Source organism: Macrobrachium rosenbergii, chromosome 23, assembly GCF_040412425.1.
Source record: "Macrobrachium rosenbergii isolate ZJJX-2024 chromosome 23, ASM4041242v1, whole genome shotgun sequence".
Taxonomy (NCBI): domain Eukaryota; kingdom Metazoa; phylum Arthropoda; class Malacostraca; order Decapoda; family Palaemonidae; genus Macrobrachium; species Macrobrachium rosenbergii.
Genome location: NC_089763.1, coordinates 2,732,668 through 2,753,459, shown reverse-complemented (window position 1 = coordinate 2,753,459; position 20,792 = coordinate 2,732,668). Strand labels below are relative to the sequence as shown.

The 20,792-nt window shown below is 37.7% G+C and overlaps 1 protein-coding gene across 12 annotated transcripts in view; it reads right to left on the bottom strand.

Annotated features, from left to right (window-relative positions):
* Nucleotides 1-20,792, bottom strand: part of LOC136851231 (cyclin-D-binding Myb-like transcription factor 1) — a 672,051-nt gene that overhangs the window by 158,510 nt on the left and 492,749 nt on the right. For all 12 annotated transcript variants that reach the window (XM_067125176.1, XM_067125181.1, XM_067125178.1 and 9 more), the window contains exons 9-10: nucleotides 12,402-12,553; nucleotides 11,916-12,070 (exon numbers count right to left, since the gene is read on the bottom strand). In XM_067125176.1, the coding sequence (XP_066981277.1) occupies nucleotides 11,916-12,070; nucleotides 12,402-12,553 (307 nt within the window). The remainder of the gene's footprint in view (nucleotides 1-11,915; nucleotides 12,071-12,401; nucleotides 12,554-20,792) is intronic.

Genomic DNA, 20,792 nt, shown 5'->3' with positions numbered 1-20,792 from the left:
TACTGGGCATGTAATAATTAGGGCCTGCTAAATGAATGAATCCTACACAAGATAAATCTTCTACGCAGATGAAGTCTTCATAACAGGAAACATGGGGGTTAGAAGGGTACTGCACATGGGATACAGCCAAGTGGTTCCACAGCTGAAGCTTATCTGCAATATATGTGAGATGGTTACTTGCAAGAATAATAAAATGCTCAAAGGGAACTGAGGGAATGCACAGAAGGTGCCAAATAACTCAGTTCAACACTAAATGTATAATCACGTTAACACTGGATGCTCCAATACAAATTATTGAAGGTGATCACACAATGGAAGAGAAATTAGATCAGACAGAGAAATAACAGGAATCATAACTGACTAAGAAAACTTATTCCGGTACATTACCTTCATCAAGATGACGGTGTCCTCATTCGATAGAGAGCCGACGATGGAGGAGGTAATGAAGCGGGGGATGCCACTACAAAAGTATACTGGTTCAAACCTTGGGGTCGAACAAGTGGAGGGTTCGAGAGTCAGGCAAGGGTAAGGACATCTGTCCTCGGTGGTGTTCTGAGCACTTCTCTCTCTCGATTGCTGTTGCATCGTCAATTATTAACCTCGGAGATTACACTTGGGCGTCCAGGTAGATGGTGCAAAAGGTCAATCTTTGTCATGTTGTCTATATAGACCACATGGCATCCAGTTAAACCTCGTGGAGGGTTTACCATGGTGGGTGGCACCAACTTTCTCTTTTTTTGGCTCCTCCTTTGCCCGTTGTCTAACACCGCCAAGAAGGCATGAAGGTCACCTGGAAACAAGGCCTTAGGCAGTCATTTGAACAGAGGGAAGGGTTAGAGGCTTAACCATTTTGGGGAATGAAGGAGAGAGTTTATGAAGGAGCAAATGGAAACCCACAGTTCTAGTAATTAAAACAATCGAAATGAATTTGATTTCTTTCTCAGTTACGTTACAGATGTAAAAACGGGTGAGGTTTCTTGAAAAGAGGTTCCATGTGTTGCACCTCCCCAATCAAGTTAGCATTTACAACTTAGATTGGGTGAGAATGATTACCAGCAAGTAAACTCACTTTAAGACTTTACTTTACTTCTGTCTCATTTCCCTTTGGTGCCTTATCATTTAACTTAAACTTCTGTGCAGCAATTAATTTCAGGAGGCAAAACAACACTGTAACATTTACGTTAAAGCAGAATAAATACTCACTGCTAGAAATGACATATTCTTACCATTAAATTCCTATTACGTTAAGGCAGCGTTAATCAGAATATTTTCACAATGTAATAGTATAGATAAAACAATGTATTAATACTAGGTTAATTCTAAAGATACTTCATGCGCTTTTAATAATAATCAAATACGAATTTTGTACACATGCAGTTAGTCTGCCTTGAAGAGGCATTACAGTAAGGTAATCGTGGGCTTGGTTAGTGTTTCCACGATACTTGAGCAATGGCTCCATGCCACTCGGGCGCTATAAACACAAGGTCACGAGTCTGAGACTCGAGATTTATTACAAAGATTCACAAAGAGAATAGGTGACAGATTCAGAACAATCAAAGATTGTGAATAAAAGATGATGATTAAATATGCCGAAATTACATTCCTTAGCCTATGGAAAAAGCTAGGTTCATTCTTAGCCCAAGAAGGCCACAAAGGTAGCAGGATCATTGGCCAACATCTACGGTAATGGCACTGTGCCAAGTTGGCACTCATAATACTAATGGCGATGGCATATCGTACTGTAAACGTACCATGCTGTCATAGGCATGAAAGGGAAGCCATAGGACTTATACAATTGGAATATATGGCTATGGCGCTCTGCATTGGCAGAAGGAATTGAAGTAAAATGGGGCCTTGGTAAGGCATAAAATAAATGTGAGTAATAATCAAAAGTAAGGAAGGGAAATGTTACAGGAAAAGAATAAAGGATAGAGTTATAAGGAAAATAATTAAGTGAAGGACCCTCACATCCTCTTCTGGATAGAGGCGCCAAGGTCTTCGTAGGGAAAAGGGATGGCACTGTGCCAGTTTGGTACGGGTGCCAGTTTGGCACAGGTGCCAGGAGAGCTAAGGGGCTCTTTTAAGCTACCTGGAATTATCCACTTCTGTGGTATTTCCTCCACAGACCTCTCTTACTTTGATGGTTTGTCTTGGTCAGGGATCACTGGAACTGAGCCTGGGGAGGGTATTTGAGTGCCACCTGTGTCGGCTTCTTGGACGGCTGATGCAGGGGCCTTCTTTGCAAGCTCTACCATGATCCGTTGCAGTTCATTTTGTTCATCGGCCATTTGAGACAGGGCAGAATCCTTACACACTGTTGTGTTTGCGGCGGACTGAGACAAAGAGGAAGCGGTCGTGGGGGGCTTGAGAGGCTCGCAGGTAAGAGTGACAAACTCAGGCACAGGTTGCGAGGCCCCACCTTTCTGTGAGCTTCCGCTGTGGTCGGAAGGATCCATCTCTCCTACCGGCATTGGTAGCGGAACCAAGCTCGGAGAAGAGAGGGGGCGCAGACTGAGATCACTGGAAAGGAGACAAGGGACGTGCTCTGGCACTGGCACTAAGGCAGGGCCAGACACTAATATCTGATTTGGAAATTGCTCATTGTTCAAGACGTATGGAGCATGGCACTGCTCAGCGCACCCAAGTGACACTGGCAGAGATTGTGAATCAAGTGTGGGATCTCCTGGAGGGGGATCTATTTGGGGCCCTGGAAGTGGCACTGGGGCAGGGCTGAACACCGAAATGGGATCTGGAATCGATCTTCATGGAGGGAGCCACTGCACATCGCACTCAGGTGGCACTGGCAGTGGAACAAATGCAGGCATTTGAGGCTTATTTGTGCCTAATGAATGATTTGGGGGATTTGGACTTCTGGATTAATGTAACTTAGATGGGGACTGGATGTCCTTTCCCAGGAAGAGGTCATAACCTCCAGGAATGTATCTGGCTACTGTGAGGTTGCATATTTCAGATCTATGAGGTCTCATGATCCTCAACTTGACAGTAGGAAATATCATCTTAAAGTGACTGATACCTTCAATCGTGACAAGTTTACGTCTGTTAATGGTAGCTCCATAAGGAATTTTGTCTTCCCTTATGAGGGACATTTGTGTGCCAGAATCATCAAAGGCCTTGACCTGGCTGGCGGGGAACCGACCTCAGGGAGGTGCCACATATATGGGACCCTAGGCTGGAGGACCTAAGGATGTTGGGTCGGTGATTGCTAAGGCAAGGGCGGGCGTACTTGACTTACTATTATTAGGCATTATGCCCATTGGGCGGAGTGCATAGACTTTGCAAGCGGGGCAATAAGTCCGGCTATAATCTTTATCTGGCACTGTCCCACTGGAGGGAGCAGGCCCTTTACCCTTCGTCCATGACCCAGTTGTGGCTCGTTGGGGTGTTGTCCCGTTTGAGGGTGTAGATGGGTCTTCTGGCTGATTCTCAGCCTTCAAGCGGCACTGTTCAGTGGGGTGCCCTGTTCTCTTACAATACCCACACATGGGTTTCTTATGGGGGTGCCCATTCTTGTGAGGTTGCTGGGAGTTGGCTGAGGCAGGTGAGGAGGGATATAATTTTCGTCCATGGGAACAAACATGGGGATGATGCATATCCCGTGTGTCAGCCCAACGGCAGCACTTGACCACTGTCTTAGGGGCCTTATCGCATGTATGAGTGGCGAGAGCTGGTGGGACATAAAGTAAGCCTTCGAGCTGGAAGAGTTCAAGGACATCCCCCACACTAGTGGCTTTCAGAGATTCTAGCCATCGTTTTTGAAGATCCACTCTGACCAGTTTTGGCTTGATTCCTTGGGCATATTTCTCCACCTTTTCCTCCAATGGTCAGGAGTTATTTCAAACGCTTTTATAATGGCTTGGCGGACAAGGGCAAGATTTCCTTGATCCTCAGGGAGGAGAGCATTGAGTGCAATGGCACCCTTCCCTTCAAGGTGCTTTCCCAGGATCAGAGACACTTCTTCGGTAGAGGGCTGATAGGTCATCAGGACCTTTCCAATATGGTCGAGCCAGGTTTCAGGCTCGGCTTCATCCCATTTTCTTATGAGGGTGCCTACACTGCTGAGGGTTGAATGAGGAGAGGGTGTTGGTGTGTTGCATGTCGTGAGCTGCCATTGCAAGCTGATGAGCTCTTTCCCTCTCCCTCTCCTGTCTTTCTGCCTCTTCTTGTTTCTCCTGGGCTATTCTTTCTTTCTCCTTCTCCTGTCTTTCTTCTTCCTTCTCCTGTCTTTCTGCCTCTTCTCGTTTCTCCTGGGCTTTTCTTTCTTTCTCCTTCTCCTGCCTTTCTGCCTCTTCTCATTTCTCCTAGGTTATTCTTTCTTTCTCCTTCTCCTGCCTTTCTGCCTCTCTTTCTGCCTTGGCATCGTCTACTCTCTCTCTTGGACCCAATCCCTCAGGGCTTGTCCTGACAGTCCCATGTCCTTTCTGGCATACATGAAGTTCTCATTTTGCTGGGCTCTGGATGTCGCAGACATCTTGAAATAACACTTATATGGGCAGGACCCATTAAAAAAAATCAATATGTCTGAAAAGACTCTGGGCTGTTCGAGTGAACAGGTTCAGTATGTCTGACTAGACTTAATATTGTTCGAAATGAACAGATTCATGGGGTCTAAATAGACTCAAGTTGTCTGAAAAGACTCAGCTGTCTGAAAAGACTTAAATTTTAGGGTGTCTGAAAAGACTCAATTGTTCGTAATTAACGAAAATTAATATGCCTGAATAAGACTTAAATATCAGGGTGTCTGAAAAGACTCAGTTGTTTGTAATGAATGAAAATTAATATGTCTGAATAAGACTCAAATTTCAGGGTGTCTGAAAAGACTCAACTGTTTGAAATGAACAAAAATTAGTATGTCTGAATAAGGCAAACTTCAAGGTTTCTGAAAAGACTCAGTTGTTTGGAATGAATGAAAATTGATATGTATGAATAAGACTCAACTTTGGGGTGTCTGAAAGACTCAATTTGTCTGAAAAGACTCAGTTTCAGGGTGTCTGAAAGACTTGATGGTTTGTAATGAGAAAATTAGTATGTCTAAATAAGACAGACTTCAGGGTGTCTGAAAAGACTCAAGGGTTCTTAATGAATGAAAATTTAGCTCAAGCTAATGTAAACCTTTACGTATATTTTATTTTGTGGAGAGATGCTGCAGAACTAATAAAAAGGATCACGAGTTATACGCTTATGGTATGTAAAGGAAATTTTCCTTGAGCTGTCAAATAATTTTAAATATGGCATAATGAAAACAGTACATTGATCCTATCGAATATTAAAATCTCCAACGCATGAAGGTAAGACAAAATGCTTAATCTTATCACATGCATGGGGCAGTCCGGACTGCTGAGAGGTTATGCTTTGGGAAGGAAGAAACTGTTAGTCTCCATTATCAAAACAAATCTTAGCTCGCACATGACTAATAATAGTACACTAATGTTTACTTCTGGTCTCGTGACATCTGTCGTCAGTGAATGAGTCAGGCGGGTGACGGGGGGGGGGGGGTCTCTTGACCATGCGTCTAGCTTGCCTGGGCATCCCTTTTCCCCACACTCGGAGGCTCCTGCAGTGATGAATGAAAGAGGAAATTCTCACTGATATATTTGTCAATAAATAAATTTACAGATATACTAAGGGCTCGCCAAGGAATATCCGACTCAGTTAAGGAATTAAAAGTTTATTACTTTAAAAAATGCGGCGAGGTGCATGGACGTATGGATAAAAATTAGTGGGCGAAAGAAAGGGATTTATATATGCATGCTGTGCATTTATAACAATGGGATGCCCAATGGAACTCAAAATTAAAGATGGCAGATGGTTAGGGATGGGACCACATGGCCTGGAATTGAAGATTCCGTGTTGGAATTACTATTCTCTTGTCTTGACTGCAGAAATTTAAATTCCTAAATACTTCCTAGCTTTTCCTATCGATCAAGCGAGAGAGAGAGAGAGAGAGAGAGAGAGAGAGAGAGAGAGAGAGAGAGAGAGAGAGAGAGAGAGAGAGAGAGAGAGAGAGAGAGATAAATCCAGCAATGCGAAAACAGCTGGAGTCAAAGCCTTGGTGGTCGCCTACAGTGTGCCAGTCTGGGAATTTAGGACTTTCAAATTGTCCTTATCACGTGGACGAAGGAATAGGGGCTCTATTCCTTTTTATTAACTCTTCAACTGAGTTGCTCCCTAGCTCCCTATTCTTAAACATGCAGCTAACATGAGATAGCACAAAAATCTTGTGGAATGGTTAATACACTCTATCTTCTCATGTACTAATATGGCATGCACATGGTCTATCAATTACCTAACACTGATTGCAATCACTTTTCGCACCTAAACAAAATATTTTGACACGTACTTACGCTGTGGAACTGGCTCTTATCATGTGCTTAAAATAGAGGTGGTATAATACCAGGGTCATCTCTAATTATGCAGACCAGCTTAGCAGTTGCTATTCTGCTGATAATTGTAAAGCAATTGCATACTCAGCACGGTACGCCGGTTGCTACGAATGTTCCAAGGATACTTACCTGATTTGGGACAGCAACGGATGAACGCCGGGAGTTCTTTACATTATCGAGAAATCTACTGTATTTATTACACATCTGACTCAATATTAGGGCAATTTCTTAGACAACAAAGCAAGGGAAAAACTGTGGCTTAGGGCCTTCTTCATGTGAGGGAAGATTACGTAAACTCAAGGGTTCTCTTAATTAATTATATTTACATAAAATAAACACAGATCAGAAGAATGACGAATTACTGGGCATGTAATAATAAGGGCCTGCTAAATGAATGAATCCTACGCAGGATAAGTCTTCTGCGACGATGATGCCTTTATAACAGGAAACATCGGAGAGGGGGTAGAAGGGGTACTGCACATGGTATAGAGCCGAGTGGTTCCACAACCGAAGCCTATCTGCAATATATGCAAGATGGTTACTTACAAGAATAATAAGATGCTCAAAGGGAACTGAGGGAATGCACAGAAGGTGCCAAATAACTCATTTCAACACTAAATGCATAATTATGCTAACACTGGATGCTCCAGAGGTGATTGCACAATGGAAGAGAAATTAGATCAGACAGAGAAATAACAGGAATTGCAACTGACAAAGAAACCTTATTCTGGCACGTTACCTTCATCAAGATGACGGTGTCCTCGTTCAATAGGGAGCCGACAATGGAGGAGGTAGTTATGGGGAGATGCCACTACAAAAGTATACTGGTTCGAACCTCGGGGTCGAACGTGAAGGGTTCAAGGGTCAGGCAAGGGTAAGGACATCTGTCCTCGGTGGTGTTCTGAGCACTTCTCTCTCCCTCGATTGTTGTTGCATTGTCTATTAATAACCTAGGAGATTATGCTTGGGTGTCCAGGTAGATGGCGCAGAAGGTCAATCTTCGTCACGTTTTCTATATAGACCACATGGCATCCACTTAAACCTTGTGGAGGGTTTACCATGGCAGGCGGCGCCAACTTTCTCCTTTTTTGGCTTCTCCTTTGCCTATTGTCTGACGCCGCCAAGAAGGAATGAAGGTCACCTGGAAACAAGGCCTTAGGCAGTCATCTGAACCAAGAGAAGGGTTAGAGTCTTAACCATTTTGGGGAATGAAGGAGAGAGTTTACGAAGGGGCGAGTGGAAACCCACAGTTCTAGCAATTAAAACAATTGAAATGAGTTTTATTTCTTTCTCAGCTATGTTACAGATGTAAACGGGTGAGGTTGCTTGGAAAGAGGTTCCATCCGTTGCAATACATATATATATATATATATATATATATATATATATATATATATATATATATATATATATATATATATATATATATATATATATATATATATATATATATATATATATATATATGTATGTGTATTTGTATGTATATGTATATGTATGTATATACATGTTTGTGTGTGTATTTATGTATATATATACATGTATATATATATATATATATATATATATATATATATATATATATATATATATATATATATATATATATATATATATATATATATATATATATATACTCTCAGAAGGGTGGCAATGCTGTGCAGTCTAAAGGAATGTTGGCAATACTCTTATACTCACAGACTGAGGGGAGAGTCTGTGGGGTGCGAGAGACCAGGAAAAGTTTCTTAGGTGGGGGGTTAAGATAACTGGGTGCCTTGGGAATGAAATGGCAGTAGGGTTATTTACAGGAAGATTTGCCCAGAGAAAGGGTTGACTTGCAGGGTGGGTGGCCAGGGAAGGAGTTTTCCTGGCTAGGAGGGAGGTGGGAATGCCTTGTGGAATGGATGGAGAGGGATAGGCAGGAGTTTGACTTCATTAGTGCTTTTTTTATGATTTTTACGTTTATGCTTTTTCCACATCTTATTAAAGGATATTACTGAATTGTACTGTAACTTGTAATGAAATAATTAAACACAATGCAAGAGAGAGAGAGAGAGAACAACTGATACTCAGCACGTTAAAGTTTGTAAAACACACACACTCCTTCCCTTTTCAACTTTTAAGCTAAGCTATTCTCACTTTTATTTTATAGAGAAATGCATTCAACATCCCCTGGTGTGTGCATGTATGGTTATACACACAAGCACACTCCTTTCTTTGGTTGAGGGAAGGAAGACGAGTTATAAATAGCTCAACATGTTGACAACATCTATGACAAAATTCATGAAAAATTTTATACTAGTGTATAAATATTTTTAATTAATATTTTACTGTGAATGTGAACATTATATTTATTATATATTTAAGATGAATTATCATCAGTGATATAATATTGCCGTGTATTGTTATGTGTGTGATAATCATAGTAGAGTCAAATAAAAGATAATAAAAGAGCTAAATAGCGTCATCAACATTGATGAAATGCAACATGCAAATCTAAACACACACCCACACAAGCACACACACACACATGTACAAGCATGCAAGTAAAGTTTCCCTGATACTATGAGGTGAAATGAAAAATCATAAGTTCCAGTGAAACAGAAAATGATTAATTACTTTTTAGGAGTGTTCTTAAAATGAATTTGCTTTGGAGACATCATCACTGAGAAATGCCTCAAGTTCTAAAGGTGTAAACACAAGGTGTTTTACGCACACACATTTTCCATTACAGTATAAGGCAAAATGAGAAATCAGTTATCATAACATAACAGAATATTGATGATAACTTTTTAAATAATGTTCTCAAAAATAACATACTGAACGAGTCCAGTCTACAGCACAACATGGATGATGCAATATTTGGTGCAATTCAGGGTAAGGAAAAACTATGAATAAAAATGGCAAATTTCATCAAATTAGAAGTAAAACAAATGAAATACACAGTTCATCCAATCTCGCATATCATGTGACCCTTAAAATTTCATTCCCAAAAGATGATTTCATTCTGTCTTGTGCATCATTCAAGTTGCATTTCCAATATTCCAGATAACATTAGGCTAACCTCTTTTCCTACATAGTCTGTAATCTCATATTGTTGTTAAATAATAAAAGTAAAAAAATAAAACTAGCCTCTACTTACTGAGCGAATTTAATTTTTCGTAGATTATACTGTATACTAGGCTATGCTTGAGTAGCAAATTTCATTTTTGGTAGATTAAACTATGCTAGGCTTTCAAACAAGATTAACAAACTTATGGCTTATGCAGTAATTCATAACATCTGTTAAAATTAACATCCACTTACTACTGCATGAACACCACTTATCAAAAACTGGCATAACATTGAGTACAACCATAACAACTGAACTGAGAAACAGCTGTTTTGTGATTTTAAGGGATTTCAACATGTTAGTTTACCTTTGTATACCTGTTTGACATTCGTTTTACTGTATGTGAACAAATAAAAAATAATCATTGCAGTAACTAGGGGCCGTTCAAAAATTACGTAACCCCTTAGGGGGGAAGGGGGTATGGTGAAGTGCTATGAGTGTGACAGTGGGAGGGAGGGGAGAGCAGCCATAAGTTACATAACATTTTCAGATTTTTTTCCCTTTGTTTCTTTTGAAAAGAAGGACAAAAGAGAGATAGTAAAGATTCTGCAATAGACTTGTTATATTTTAGTAATATTGAGCATATGCAGTTATATGTTTAAAAAATATCACAAATTCAACCCTTGTTTGCACTTCAACATTTTCTACTATATGTATAACATGACATAGAACATCACAAACTCATCCCTTTTCTGAGATCCAACATTCTCTACTTTATGCATAAATATTACTTAGAAAGAAAAATATCGCAAATTAAATTAATCCTCTTCTAAACATGGCACTAGAGAACATTTTCATTTAAAATTTATCTGTGACTCTTTAATATCATAACATGAAAGTATTAAGAAAACCCAAAGGTCCTGTAATAATTTCCAGTATTAGGCTAGACTATAACATATTATTGCATTAAAAAAAGGGAAACATACTAATTGCGGGGGGGGGGGCTACTAGCTGATGCTACATAATTTTCTAGCGGGGTCTGGACATGCGTTATGAGACGTGACAAGGGGGAGGGGGGTTAAAATTACCAAAAAAAGGTGTTACGTAATCTTTGAACGGTCCCTTATTTCTTTTAGCAACTATAAAATTATTATCCTAATTATTTCAGAAGTAGGCCTTAATCAGCTGATTTTGAGAGTATAAACACTAGCCCCCTTACTTAAATGCATATGGTGGATGGTCAGTTTTTTTTTTCGTCACAACGATGATATAAAATGCCGATGATACAGTATAAATGGATTCAGTATGTAAAATATCGGTTTTATGACCATTACCTTACCTTCATCTTCAATACAGGTGTCGTAGCCTATCCGACTTATGCAAATGATGCTGTCAATATGACACCCAGCCAAAGCCAATAGTTCCCACACAAATTTTGTATCTTGTGTGAGGTATAACTCTCCAAATTCAGATATAAATTTCCCTCTTAAAATACTGTATGATATATGAGTATCTACAGTAATACATTATGGTAATAACTGATAAGAAATTTGCTGTATAAAACCATGTTGGCTGTGGGTAAACACAGGTAGGCTACCCACCTACTGAATTGTGTGTGGTTTATGAGAGAAATTAAGAAGAGGTTCGCTTTCTTTATTCAAAGTGTATTTATACAGTATATTTTGTTACAAGTATTGGAAAATGAGGTAGATAATTGCTTTTTGGAACAAGTTTTCAGTTTAAAGTGTGATGGCTGTTGTTTACAAGCATACTGAGTGTTTATGGTTATGCAGTGTTGACAATGAAGGGTACTGAGCTACTGTTTACATCCTTAGTTTTTTTACTGGCCCTTATCTGGATTTGGACCTTATTTGACAGGGCCCTGGGTCAATTAATCTGGAAAATCACAAGATTATTTTTAGTTGGAGAGAGACTTTTTTCCTTACATATTTGGGGAAGCAAATTTCCTATCAGTTTCGAAAAAATAGTCTGATTTTCAATTCTAAAATGTAGTACGCTTGTCTGGATGTTCTTGAACGTTCCAATTCCTATTATCAGCGGACACACAATGCAAAATAGAAGACAAACTGCATGAGAACATTTCTTTTTCATCCAATTAACTCATTTGAAGAGAGGTTAAAGGGAACGATGAGCAAGGTAGAACAAGGTGAGGGTCAGTAATGTGCAAAAATTAATTGATAGTTTTCCTTCTTTTATGTAAGCTGCCTAGAGGATGGAGAGGCATCCTTGATTTTTTCATGATCTGATACTTCTAGGAAGTGCCACGACTGCACCACCCTGAAGGTGGCACATTAACCTTGTCAACGAATGAATCCAAGTCATCCCAATAAGTGAAGCATTAATTGGACACCACTCATCACTTTCACATGCATATAGATGTATTAAATTCGTCCTCTGGTGATTAACTGGACTCAAAAGAACAGGGATGCATTTAATTTTACCTCCAAGGCTGCTATTCTCTGAAGAGTGAGGGAGTCTTTTCTTCAAGTTCCACCACTTCCCTCTTAACCAATGTGGCGATCGACAAGCAGGCCACCCACGTGCTAAAACTGCCCAATCAACTTGTGATTCCTCTTCTACACCACAGACACTTAGCCTAAGAATGAATAATTGTCAATGAAAAGATTGTATCCCTTAAACTGACATTGCACTTAACTGGAGGGATTAGAAAGTTAAATATTATAAAATTAATATACAATAAATTTAACCATTACCTACTTTCATCCAAAATGTTACGCTATCCAGGGCATTTTTGTGCCACCACAAACATGTAACACTACATATGATATGTAAATTAAACACTAAGGAAAAACTATTTTAAATAATATAAAAACAAAGCAATACTCAAAAAGTAGGAAGTGAATTCTGCATGAAAAAAAATTTATAACACTAGTGAAAAGCTAAAGCATATGATACAACACATTTACCTGCATATTAACTGAATATCATCGGCTTTGCTCCATTCAACACCTGAAGTTCTTTTCCAGTTTAAGTAATTCAGCCACTTTGTTCTGCACTGTTTTTCCGAACGAGTCTTGACCCTGGCAGCAACCTCACCCCAAGATATTCCAGAAGTGACCTGTAATCAGGAACAAGATTTTAGTGGCATGTCCATTATCCCATCCTGTAACGTGTGATCCTCTGGGTCTTTTCATTAGCATACAGCTCCTAGACCTCTTCTAAAGTGATCTTCAGTCTCTATGTTGACTAACCTGGGATGTAACCTTGGGGGCTACATGGCAGCCAGGAAATTATTACTGGAAGTTCGTTTAGCCTATTATCTAACTCCCCTTTGTTGATTTTAAACATTAAGGTATCGTCTAAAACATCACCCCCAAACACTGATATCTCTTAAGTCTTCCTTTAAGGTATTTTTTCCGTGGTTAATTAGATCTTTTACCTGTAACTGATAGGCTGGTCTCCTTAAATGACTAAAATGTTTTTTTCTCAATTTTTTTGATACAGAGTTCATATTTTTTTGACATATTGTACTTTTTTACCTTTCTAAATTTTATTTCTAGATGTTCTAGTGCCCCTAAGAATATATTACAGATTGTTTACCCTCTTAACGAGGTTGAATCTTACAATATCTTTATCTTTCTTAGCCATGAAAATGGACAGTCCCAAAACATTGGCCAATAAATATGAACATGTTCTCTTTACTGGAATATTCTCTGAGCTCTATACTTCACACACACACGCACACACAAACAAATACACAGACATATGCACACACACATGTACTGTATATATATAGATGAAGAAATTCTGACACTCAGGTGAAACTCAAACTTGCACCTAGAATATCAGAACAAGGTAATGATATCTACTTGACCACAAAGAAAGGCAGAAGTCAAGTCCTGCTCGTGCATACATATACTTGTCAATTTCAGACAGATCTGCTAGAACTGGAATAAACACACCTTCACCATCATAACAAAGTATTTGATTGTTTATTGCTTTTTAAGCTGATATATATATTTAAATTCTACTAGTCACTTTATACCAGATACAAATACAACTGTAATAACCACAATGCCCTCTTAACTTCTTAATTTCTTCTCATTTTGTGGTCAAGTGGATATCGTTATCTCGTTCTGATATTCCAGTTGAGAGTTCCAGTCTCCCATGCACGTAAGTATGTCTTCTGAGGCTTCTTCTTTGGATGTGAGGCTTTGAAGTTACCAGTGAATCCAAAAGGTTAATAGGACATTGTGGTTATTACAATTACATATGCATCTAGTAAAAAGTGTCCAGTAGGTTCTTTATATATATATATATATATATATATATATATATATATATATATATATATATATATATATATATATATATATATATATATATATATATATATATATATATATATATATATATATATCTATATATCTATATCTATATATATATATATATATATATATATATATATATATATATATATATATAGATATTCATGATATTGCCTTGCAAAGTGTATATCATTCAATGATTTTTATATATTTACTGTTCTGGTTGTAATGTATTATGTGTAATGATAATAATTGTTGAAATATCATATGTAGTGTAGTGTCAGATTTCAAAAGAGTTAGTGACTTAGATAACTTAACAATGTAATCTAAATTGGTAATACATTTTAATAGTAATGTAGTATGTGACCGCACATTTTGTCCCCTAGCAACAAGTGTTCTACACTCGTGATTTCATATGTCATGTTTTGGTTCAGTTATCATCACGAGAGTAATGAGTTAACAATCGCGGGAATAACAATCAAGTCATTTTAAGATTTCTGTAAAAGCTTTGTCTCATATGAGAAAAGATGAATGATTTCATAACGTTTCATGTACTGTTCTGGAAACCAACTTTGGTTCTTCGTCTTGTTTTGAAAACGTGCAGTTTGTGGCTGCCAGCTGCCATCTGTTTTGATGGTGTTGCGATTTCGTTAAGAGCTTTGTCCCATACGATTTTTTTGTTTGAGTCACATACGGCTTTTTGAGAGTAAATGCACGTATCTCAATCGATTACATCATGTTTTGCAGGATTGCGTTGCTCTGATTACATATTGTTCTAGCATCGTCTGTTTCATTTCCTACTGGAACCCCTAAAGTTTGGTCATTCTGATTTCAGAGACCATTAGTGGTGGTTCCCTCTCTCTCTTTCTTCAAAAGAGAGAAGTTATTAACGTACAATATTTGTGTGGTCATTGATATTTATCTTAGCTTTTGAGATCTGAGTGTAGGAAAAGTGCATTTGGTAATGGCGCCTTACAAAAAAAAAAGTGTTTTGTGAATTTAAAGCAGCTGTGATTTTGTGAAAGTTTTCACAAGCTTGTGTAAGGTAATGTGAAATTTGCTAATTATTACCGTGGTATAATAAGGTATATTATGGAAATTTTGCCTTAGTGAAATTATTATTGGTAAATCTTTTATGTATTTTTGTGTTCTTGTGTTTGCAATCTCTTGATTTTTCACATTTTATATATTGGTAATTTAACATTTATTTATTTGGAATTCTAAATATTTCTTGATAATTTAACATTGCATACTTGATTTAATTTTCATTTTTTAAGATTTTCCTTTTAAATCTTGTGTAATTATTGATAGTTTAAATTTTGCTTAATTTAATTTCTTGATAAATTAAATTTTTGTGATGCAGTTTTTGTTTGATAATTTAACCCAAGAATTAATAAATTTTTTTGTTGTTCTCAAGTAATAGTAAATTTTTCAGACTGTGAATTCTAATTGTAAATTTTGAATTTAAAAATAAGTTTTTGTATTTAGTGTTTTTAAAAACAGTGTTTCATTTATTCTTGCTGAGGTGAATTAAGACCAAGGAAACAGTTTAAAGTTGTTTTCTTGTTTAACTGTCGATACCTCACACTTGTTTTGATAAACTTAGTTTGATTTTTCATGAGATTAATGAGTTTTTTAAGGGATCACTGTTACCTTCAGAGTACTCAGTCATAATTTTTTTTCGTCATGAGAGTTCAGGTATCTGGTTGAAGTGAGGTAAATTTTTAAATTCTGTGACTAGTTGTTTAATAACCAGGTATTTGTTATGTTTCATGACAATTTTGGTGCCCAGACCTGGGAACAAAACAAAATATCACTCTGGTTTATGGTTCATACTGGTGGTGTTAGGGATATATTCTGATAGGAGAGTGACCACATAATTATTTTTGTATTGTATTGTGAGTTATTCAGTTGCTTAACTTAAGAGAAAATGGCTCTGTTCAATATTCAGAAGTTTTTAGCAGCTCCTTCCATCCAAGAGTTATCTGAATCCAACCTGACTAAGGCACAGTGGACTGCTTTAGCAGTGGCATGTGGGGGTAATGTGTCTAGTGGTATGATTAAGACACAAATCAGATGTATTGCAATCCAAGCATTGATGGACTCTGGTAAAATAAATAAAGATTAGGAGAGGCACAAGAATTATTGAATGCAACTGAGGAAGAATTTATAAATAAGCAAGAGCAAAAGAAGAGAAAAGTGATGCAGAGGTAGAGCTTAGATACATAGAAGCAGAAGAAAGTTTGCTTAAGCTAAAGATGCAGGCTGAAAGAGAGAAAATGTAAACAGAAAAAGAAAGAGAGGAAAGAGAAGAAAGTCTGATTAAATTGAAGATGCAGGCTGAAAGAGAGAAAATGCAGGCAGAAAGGGAAAGAGATGATAGAGAGAAAAGAGAAAGAAAAGAGAGAGAAGAAAAAACAGCAGAAGATGAAAGAGAAAGAGCAAGAGAAGAAAGAATAAGAGCAAGGAAGCAAGAAAATTATGAGAGAGAGATGAAATTAACAGCAGCTTGCTCCCAGTTACGTGTGGTGACACCGTCTAACCCTATCCAAGGTACTCAAGAGCCTGTATTTGATGTAGTAGGAGAGCAGGAGTTAATTCAAAAGTCTACAGAAGAAGCTCCAGATGAGTTTTTTGATCACTTTGAAAAAGTGGCTTCAGGTAAGGGATGGCCACAAGATAAATGGTCAGTCTTGTTACAGAATGTTCTCATTGGTAAAGGAAGAAGTGCCTACTTAGCCTCAGCAGCTGATCAGTGTAAAGAGTACAAGGTACTCAAACATAATTTGCTACAAGTTTACCCGATGACCCCTTAATATTACAATGAAAGATTCAGATCTTTGAGAAAGGATGACAAGATGACTTTCTTGGATTATGCCTACAAAGTCAGATGTTTCAAATGATGGTTGGAGGCTGCTAAAGTTAAATCAATGGACGAACTTGAGGAGTTAGTAGTCCTAGAGCAATATCTTAAGAGGAATTCCTGAACACATAAGAGCTTATTTGAGAGAGAGAGAGAGAGAGAGAGAGAGAGAGAGAGAGAGAGAGAGAGAGAGAGAGAGAGAGCTGCTAAACTGAGTGAGGACTACAATATAATTTGTAGCAAAAGGAACTATAATGTCAAGTACCAGAACCAACAATGCACAGGTTTCAGGTCTCATCCAAATTTCAGGAACATTACTACTGAGAATCCTTCTAGTGGCAATGCCAGTAAAAAGCCAGGTAATACCCCTCAGCAATTGAATGTTAAATCCTCATCATCCAGTTTCTCAAGGCAGATGCAGAAGACTAATGTTGTCTGCTTCAAGTGCGGAAGAGTAGGACACTACAGTCGAGACTGTTATCAGACACAACAGCACACCAAGCCAGTTGGTCAAGTGGTTAAAGGTAACCAGGTGAAGCAAACTATGAAGAGCAATGTGGGGAAGACTGAGACAGTTGGGAAGACTGAGACTAAACAAGCTGAGTGTTTAGCAACCAGTGGAAATGTAACCTCAAGCAGTGAGTGGCTGAGCAGCTTGGAGGCTTTTAAGCCATATATCTATGAAGGTACGCTGGCAACTCAAGGAGGGAGTGTGCAGGTACCAGTCAAGGTGTTATGTGATACGGGGAGTAACCATAGTGTGGTAGTTCATGGTGCTCACCCACAGTTGGAGAAGAATCTCTCCAGAGATTCAGTTATTTTGAAGGGTATGGGAGGAGAAGAGGTAACTCCTATATGCCGCTTGCACCTGTTACATGAACTGGTGACAGGGAATGTTGATTTTGCTGTAAAGGACTCATGTTTTACTGGGTAATGAAGTTGGTGTGTACCATTTCTTCCTTGTCCTATAGTGACAGATAAACTGTTGCAGATTAGTCCTACGGTAGATTTAGAGAAAAAAAACCCACCTGTTTCCAAGTAGTGTAACTACCAGGAGTATGAAGAGAACTATGTCTGCAAGTGAAGAAACTGGGGATTTACCTGCACCAGAAGGATCAAGTGAAGGATCTTTGAGTTCAGAAGAGCTGTTCCAGGAAAGTGAAGTTTCCCCTTGTGTTAGCAATGAAGATATTTCCCAAGAAGAAGAGGATCCTGTTGTTCTTGAAGAGACTCAAGAGTAGTCTGAGTGTTCCTGAAGGTAGTAGTGAAACTACAGTAGCAGTTAGAAGATATGGAGAGTTCAGCCCTTGAAGTTGGTCAAATGACTAGAGAGAAGCTAATGGAACTGCAGAAGAAGAATACGACGTTGGTTGACTTGTTCTTCAGAGTTGTTGACAAGAAGAGATGCAACAAACTCATAACTGTTATCATCTAAAGGAAGATTGCTAATGAGGAAGCATCGACCTGCAGATATACCAGGAAATGCTTAATGGATGAATATCATCAAATTTTGATTCCATATCCATTGAGGAAGCAAGTGGTAGCAGTAGCGCAAGAGTCTGGACATATGGGAATCAGGAAGACTGTTGAGAAGATTATGAAGTTTGTTTTTGGCCTGGACTTCACAAGTAAGTTAGCAGGTTCTGTCGAGAATGTCACACATGCCAGATAGCTGGAAAACAGAATGAAACCATTCAGAAGGACCCCCTCCTACAACCCATAGAAGTTAGAGGAGGACCCTTTAGCAAGGTGATTATAGATGTGGTTGGGTCGCTTCCAAAAACAAAGAAAGAAAATTAATATCTGTTAATACTAATGTGTCCAGTGACAAGGTATCCTGAGGCGATTCCTGTAAGAAGTATAAGTGCAAAGGTAATTGCTGAGAAGTTGGTGAGTTTTTCTCCAAGTTTGGAATACCAGACATTGTGCAAAGTGATAAAGGAACAAACTTTACTTTAAAATTGTTCCAGGATGTGATGAACTTGTTAGGGGTTAAACAACAGTTATAAACTGCTTATCATCCAGAGACTCAAGGAGCCTTGGAAAGGTTCCACCAGACTTTGAAAATGATGTTAACTAAGTATTGTAATGAATCAGGAAGAGAATGGGATGCTGGTTTACCCTTGATGTTGTTTGAAGTTAAGAATGCTTATCAAGAAAGTATGGGGTGTTCACCAAATGAAATGATTTTTGGTCGAGACATGAGAGGTCCGTTGAAGATTCTTGCTGAGAACTGGGAAGAAAATCAAGGGGAAATCCAAGGAGAATATGTGAAGAACTTGAGGAAAAGGTTAGGAGAAATTAAAAAATTCTCTGTAGAAAATCTGAAAATAAGTCAAGAGATAATGAAAAGGAGATATGATGCTAAAACTATGCTAATGAGTTTTAGTGTAAGACAGCAAGTTCTAGTGTTTTTACCAGTGAAAAGATTTCCCCCTTACTAATAAGCTTCAAGGTCCTTATAAAATAATAGACAAGTTAGGTGATCAAACTTATGCGATTGAAACTCCAGGAAGAAGGAAATGACAGAGGTAGAAACAACTACAGAGATTTTTTGGCATGGCTGGATTTTATCGCTGTCTGAATTTCTCAGCTGTAGCAGCTCCTGAGTGATTTTGTAACCATACTGTGTAGAAATAGAGAACATTTTTGGAAGGAACAAAATAATTGCAGATTATTTTTCCCATTGTGAATCACTGGATTCAAACATGGGATAACTAATCTTCTGGGGGGAGGAATATCATGATACTGCCTTGTAATGTGTATATCATTCTATGATTTTTATATATTTACTGTTCTGGTTGTAATGTATTATGTGTAATGACAATAATTGTTGAAATATCATATGTAGTATAGTGTCAGATCTCAAAAGAGTTAGTGATTTAGATAACTTAACAGCGTAATTTAAAATTGGTAATACATTTTAATAGTAATGTAGTATGTGACTGCTCATTTTGTCCCCTAGCAACAAGTGTTCTATACTCGTCATTTCACATGTCATGTTTTGGTTCAGTTATTGTTGCGAGAGTAATGAGTTAACAAGCACAGGAACAGCAATCAGGTCGTGTTAAGATTTTTGTAAAAGCTTTGTCTCATATGAGAAAAGATGAATGATTTCACAATGTTTCATGTACAGTTCTGGAAACCAACTTTGGTCCTTTGTCTTGTTTTGAAAGCGTGCAGTTTGTGGCTGCCAGCTGCCATCTGTTTTGATGGCGTTGAGATTTCGTTAAGAGCTTCGTCCCATACAATTTTTTTGTTTGAGTCATATATGCCTTTTTGAGAGTAAATGCATGTATCTCGATTGATTACACCATGTTTTGTAGGATCGCGTTGCTCTGATCACGCTTTGTTCTGACGTCGTCTGATTGTTTCATTTCCCACTGGAACCCTACAGTTTGGTCATTCTGGTTTCAGAGACCATTAGTGTTGGTTCCTTCTCTCTCTCTCTCTCTCTCTCTCTCTCTCTCTCTCTCTCTCTCTCTCTCTCAAAAGAGAGAAGTTATCAACATAGAATATTTGTGTGGTCATTAATATTAATCTTAGCTTTTGAGATCCGAACGTGGGAAAAGTGTATTTCGTAAGGGCGCTTTACAAAAAAAATGTGTTTTGTGAATTTAAAGCAGCTGCAATTTTGCAAGATTTCACAAGCTTGTGTAAGGTAAAGTGAAATTTGCTTATTATTACCATGGTATAATTAGGTATATTACAGAATTTTTGCCTTAGTGAAATTATTATTGGTAAATCTTTTGTGTATTTTTGTGTACTTGTGTTGAAATCTCTTGATTTTTCACATTTTATATATTGGTGATTTAACATTTATTTACTTAGCATTTTAAATATTTCTTGATAATTTAATATTGCGTACTTGATTTAATTTTCATTTTTTTAAGATTTTCCTTTCAAATCTTGAGTAACTCTTGATATTTCAAATTTTGCTTGATTAATTTAATTTCTTGATAAATTAAAGTTTTGTGATCTAGTTTTTGTTTAATAATTTAACTCAAGAATTAATTAAATTTTTGTGTTGTTTCAGTAATAGTAAATATTTCAGATTGTGAATTCTATTTATAAATTCTGAATTTAAAAATAAGTTTTTGTATTTAGTGTTTTTAAAAAAAGTGTTTCAGTTATTGACACCAGTGAATAGGATTAATTGTGTGCAT